The sequence below is a fragment of the Etheostoma cragini genome, chromosome 9, assembly GCF_013103735.1.
Source record: "Etheostoma cragini isolate CJK2018 chromosome 9, CSU_Ecrag_1.0, whole genome shotgun sequence".
NCBI classification, from domain to species: domain Eukaryota; kingdom Metazoa; phylum Chordata; class Actinopteri; order Perciformes; family Percidae; genus Etheostoma; species Etheostoma cragini.
Genome location: NC_048415.1, coordinates 8353063 through 8357695, shown reverse-complemented (window position 1 = coordinate 8357695; position 4633 = coordinate 8353063). Strand labels below are relative to the sequence as shown.

Genomic DNA, 4633 nt, shown 5'->3' with positions numbered 1-4633 from the left:
CAGCTCCTTCTCCCCCCTCCCTCCACCTGACACTCCCCCATCCTACTCGCCATGCAAAGAAGCGCATGAATATTTTACATATCTGCATCTTCTCTCCCCCCATCTCCATTCTGTGGGACTTATTCTCAGACTGTCTGAATTTACATCTTTTCTCACCTCTTTCTCACACACACACATATAAACACAGCGACTGACGAGAACTCGTCCAAGTCTGTGCCACGCAACAGCGGCCAGGAAGACGGCAGACGGTTACCATAGCGACCTTGCGTACATGTTATTTTTTTTCTTTCCTCTCCATCTTTTATTCTCCTTTTTTTTAATGATGGTGGTGGCTGTTCCGCCTGCGAGCCTGTCTATCTATCTGCTCCAATCAGCCGCTTCGCTCCGCTTCAAGTGTAAGTGATGTCTCCGGATGGCAATGGAGTGGCAGCAGTGCGTGCGTGCGTGCGTGCGTGCGTGCGTGCGTGCGTGTGTGTGTGTGTGTGTGTGTGTGTGCGTGCGCGCCAAAACAGCCTTGCATCTGTTTCTTTGCTAGATTACTTGTTGCCTAGTTATGCTATTATGGGGAGACCTCATCTAGAGGGCATTAAAAGACAAGCAGGTCCCCGTTAGCGAGGGCTGCTCTTTCACAGTTCATTCTCATTGACTGTTTTTTATTTCTCTCTTTACCTCCCAACCAACAACCCCCCCTGTCCCTCTCACCAGCTGAGGAACTTGGTAGATATGTGCATCAACCCTGACCCGGAGAAGAGGCCGGACATCACCTACGTGTACGACATTGCCAAACATATGCAGAACCTGACACAGGGAAGCTAAGCCCAGAGTTACACACATATAGCTTGCAGAACTCCTCCCCACTTCCCTCCTTGCTTTTAATGCTGGACTCGTACAAATCTATCAGCTTTTATACAATAACTAACTCCAGAGTGTTGCTCCTTGTGATAAGTAGTACATGTAAAAGATTAATTGTTAAGGTCATGGTACAGTCTATAACATGATTGACACCCATACCTTTTCTGCCCTAGGATAAAGATTAGATTATATTTTTTTGTCAGATGGACCCTTCTAATACTTAGACTTCAATAATGTTACAGCACTGAAAAGCAAGTGTATTGTAACTCACTAATATGTTTATCTGGAATGGCTAAAAACCGCGCATCCTTTGTATTTATATATAGTGAAGCAAAGTGGTTCTTCAGCAGCTGCTATGAGCAGATGCTATTTAAAGCAGATATTGGTAAATTAGGTGTTTCTTTTCATCAAAAGAGTTAATCAATGCAAATATCAGGAACATATAAAAATGACTTTGTATGGTTTGGTGGCCATTGTGAAACCTATGGTCAGCACAAAAAAAGACCATGAAATCTTTGAGAACAATAGTAACATTGGAGTGAAGAGATTTTCACTCAATGGCGGCAAAACTGAGAGACGCAACAAAGGGTTACTGGTGGAAGCGTTCTTGTGTTGCACTTTTTATCGTGGTACTAGAAGGCTGGCAGGGTGATCATGTCTAATGAATGTATTGGGAAAGGAGGGATCATTTAGAGGGTAGAGTAGAGACGTGCCGGGGGGAGAACATGGGCAAATGTCTCCACAACACTTTGAATTTTAGTCATTTTGACACCTGTGTATTGTCTTTGAAAAAATCCGAATGGCTCTGTTTTGACAGCCTAGAAAGAGTTGTAGAAGCTTAAACAAAAGCTGTTTTACATCTTCTGTTTACCTTAGTCACTGACACCAAAATACGTCCTCCTTGGCTCAACTTAAAGGGATAGTTTGGATATTTAGAAGTGGGGCTGTATGAGGCATTTATCCATAGTCATTGTATTAACTACAGTATATTGTGGCTGGCACGCTCACAGTTTGGAGAAGCAGACAGGAGTACCAAAACTGCTAACGAGGTTTGCAGAAAAATGTATTTCAGCCACCTAAAGATAGAGCACCAAAAAAAAAAATTGATATCTGTTCTGTACACTATATTTAGAATATTTTCACTAGACTGTTTTACCTTGCCGTCTTATAACTCTTTCTGACGAGGAACTGAAGCCGTTGTATACTGTACATGCTGTACGCTTTTTTTAAAGCCACCAGACTCCTTTTGACAGAAAAAGTAATGTACCTCACCAAACACGGGAGTTGCTGGTCTACTGCCGCCTCAATTTGTTCGTTTGTTTGTGTTGTTGTGTGACTTTGGTGAAATCATACTAACCCTTTAAAACACTAGTAATACATTGACTATGGATAAGTACCTCCCCACCAGAAAGTTAGTCTATGTGGACAAAGTTGTGTAACAGTTAATGTTGCTGTGTGAGTTTGCAGTGTAGTTTTCTTGTTAAGTAACAAATATGTTGAAGAGATAGCAGATCCTTACCTTGTGTAGCCGTCCAGGTCATTAGTAAATCACAGCGTGCCTACCTAACTTGTCCAAAGAGAAAATTCACTCATAAAGAAAGCGGTTTATATATATGTTAAGGTATCTTTTATGAAATGTATATCAAAGAGTTGTACTGAAAAAAAAACAAGCACCAACGGGACTCATTTTGTTTTACTGTACATACGAAGAAGTTCCTGTAGATTTAATAGTCTGGGGGTCTCGTAACCCTTTATTCATTTGGTGGAAGGAAACAGTGGTATATATGATTTGTTTTTAATACAGTGATTAGGTTTACACCAGCACTGAGTACCACTTTTTTACATAATGACAATGACACCACATGAAAGGTATTGTATGTAAACATTGATCAATAATGATTTATTTCAGTGTTTTATGAATTCTTTTAACAATATCAAATAGCCTGTTAACCGCTCGTATAAATTATTGTACATGTATGTTCATGTTTTTTGTTTTTTTTAAATGAACAACCAATACTATTAAAATGTGTTCTGTAAAAAAAAATCACAGCTTATGGATGCAAGAAAATGTAAGTTATTTTGTTTTTGGTCAACAGAATATGTTGATAGTGTGTTGATAGTAATTTGTCTGAGACTTGCAGATACAGTTTTGTTTGCAATTGTATGTCTGGTTTTCTCCCCCACTACAAAACCTTTTCCATTTCAGTCATTATCTTGATTTTTCATCTTCTCCATCCACAGTGCTGTTTATCTTTTATCTCTATGTTCTCTAAACAAGAGCATGTGTATAGCACAAAAACATTTCAGTATTTTCTTTAGATAATTCATTTTGATCCTATACAAAAGTCCCTCAATAAATTGGTAGTATTTAATAGTGAAATACCAAACAATGAGTGCCCTTTTTACAAAAAAAAGGTAATAATATTGAACCAAATGTATATATCACGCTTTTTTTCTGTTGCCTTGTTAGGAACATGCATTATGTGATGCCATGTTTTGGGTTTTCCTCAATGGGAGGATGTTTATAACAGTGCTAAGTCACTTTAAGGATTATGGCCATTTCTTGTGTAGTAAGTGTTTTTTGTCTTTATGTAACATTTGACAGTGGTCTCTTTGTCCCAGCCTTTTACCCCGGCTCAGTTTACTTTTCTACATGCTCTCTAAAGTTTGTATTGAAGAGTATAGTTTTTTTTGGAAAGTCAAATATTGCAAATACTATTTATTGTTTTGGTAGTTTGGTTGTTTTTCTCAACATTTCATGTCAACCTAAAGACCTTCATCACAAATGCCTTGTATGCTAACTAAATACAATAAAGCTTTTACATTTAGTTTGGACATTAGAGTAAGTACTTCGAATTCGGCCGCTTAACGGGTTTCATTGAGTTTCACATCACTGGATTACCAAGAAATGCAGTAATAAAACAGGAAACGCTGTAATATTTATACAATGCGAAACGTTACCAAGGCCGGCCAGTATGATTTAGTTGCCTTACTGCAGTTCTCGACCAGTGGGGTTATTTTTACGGAAAGACTTAACTTTGGAGGTTAGAATGAGCTTGTGCCTCAGTGGAAAAAGGGGGACATGTTTCGTGTTACCTGAACTTACAGCAAGACTTGGGGAGGTTTTACCTGGATCGACAACTGGCAAATGATACAAGCTTAATGGTAAGTATATTCATGTAACTTGTGATAAACAACTTAATCCGACTGATACTAGAACAAACATCAGAGGTTTTATCTGGATTCCATTAGTTAATCCCTGCAGTAACTTTTTTTTTTTCTACAAGTTTATGTGATATGCGGAATTTACAGAAATAGAAGGCCGTCTAAACGTAAATACATATTAAATATGATACAGTTTGTGATATGTCCTGACTTGTTGGAACTTGAGGATGGCCTAAATGCAACATTTAACCACTCCAAGCACTATGGTATGCAGAATTCTAGTGTTTTCCATATTTAGGAAAAAGTAATCTGCATGTGAAGAAAAACTTCAACCATCTTGTATTGAAATTTAAACTTGTTTGTCATTTAAATATTTTCCATGTTTCCTTTATTGGTGCAATAGCTAATCTTGAAAAAGTATAATTTCTTCAGACAAAAAAAAAATAAACAGTTATAGTTATGATGTTTTAGGGAATAGTTCAATAGTATTTCATGTTTGGGTACCTAGTACAAAGCAGAGGCCAGTCTCGAATCAAATGTAAAGTTTTATTATGATAGATGATAATAATAGGTCATACAAATATGAAAACAGCAGCTGTACAAAAGACAAAAAACG

The 4633-nt window shown here is 37.8% G+C and overlaps 1 protein-coding gene across 1 annotated transcript in view; it reads left to right on the top strand.

The window, feature by feature from the left end:
- The window catches only part of nek7 (NIMA-related kinase 7), a 67479-nt gene extending 65535 nt beyond the window's left edge, over nucleotides 1-1944 (top strand). The window contains exon 10 of the mRNA XM_034881249.1: nucleotides 706-1944. Within this exon, the coding sequence (XP_034737140.1) occupies nucleotides 706-816 (111 nt within the window). The 3' untranslated portion in view covers nucleotides 817-1944. The remainder of the gene's footprint in view (nucleotides 1-705) is intronic.
- The last annotated feature ends 2689 nt before the right edge of the window (nucleotides 1945-4633 follow it).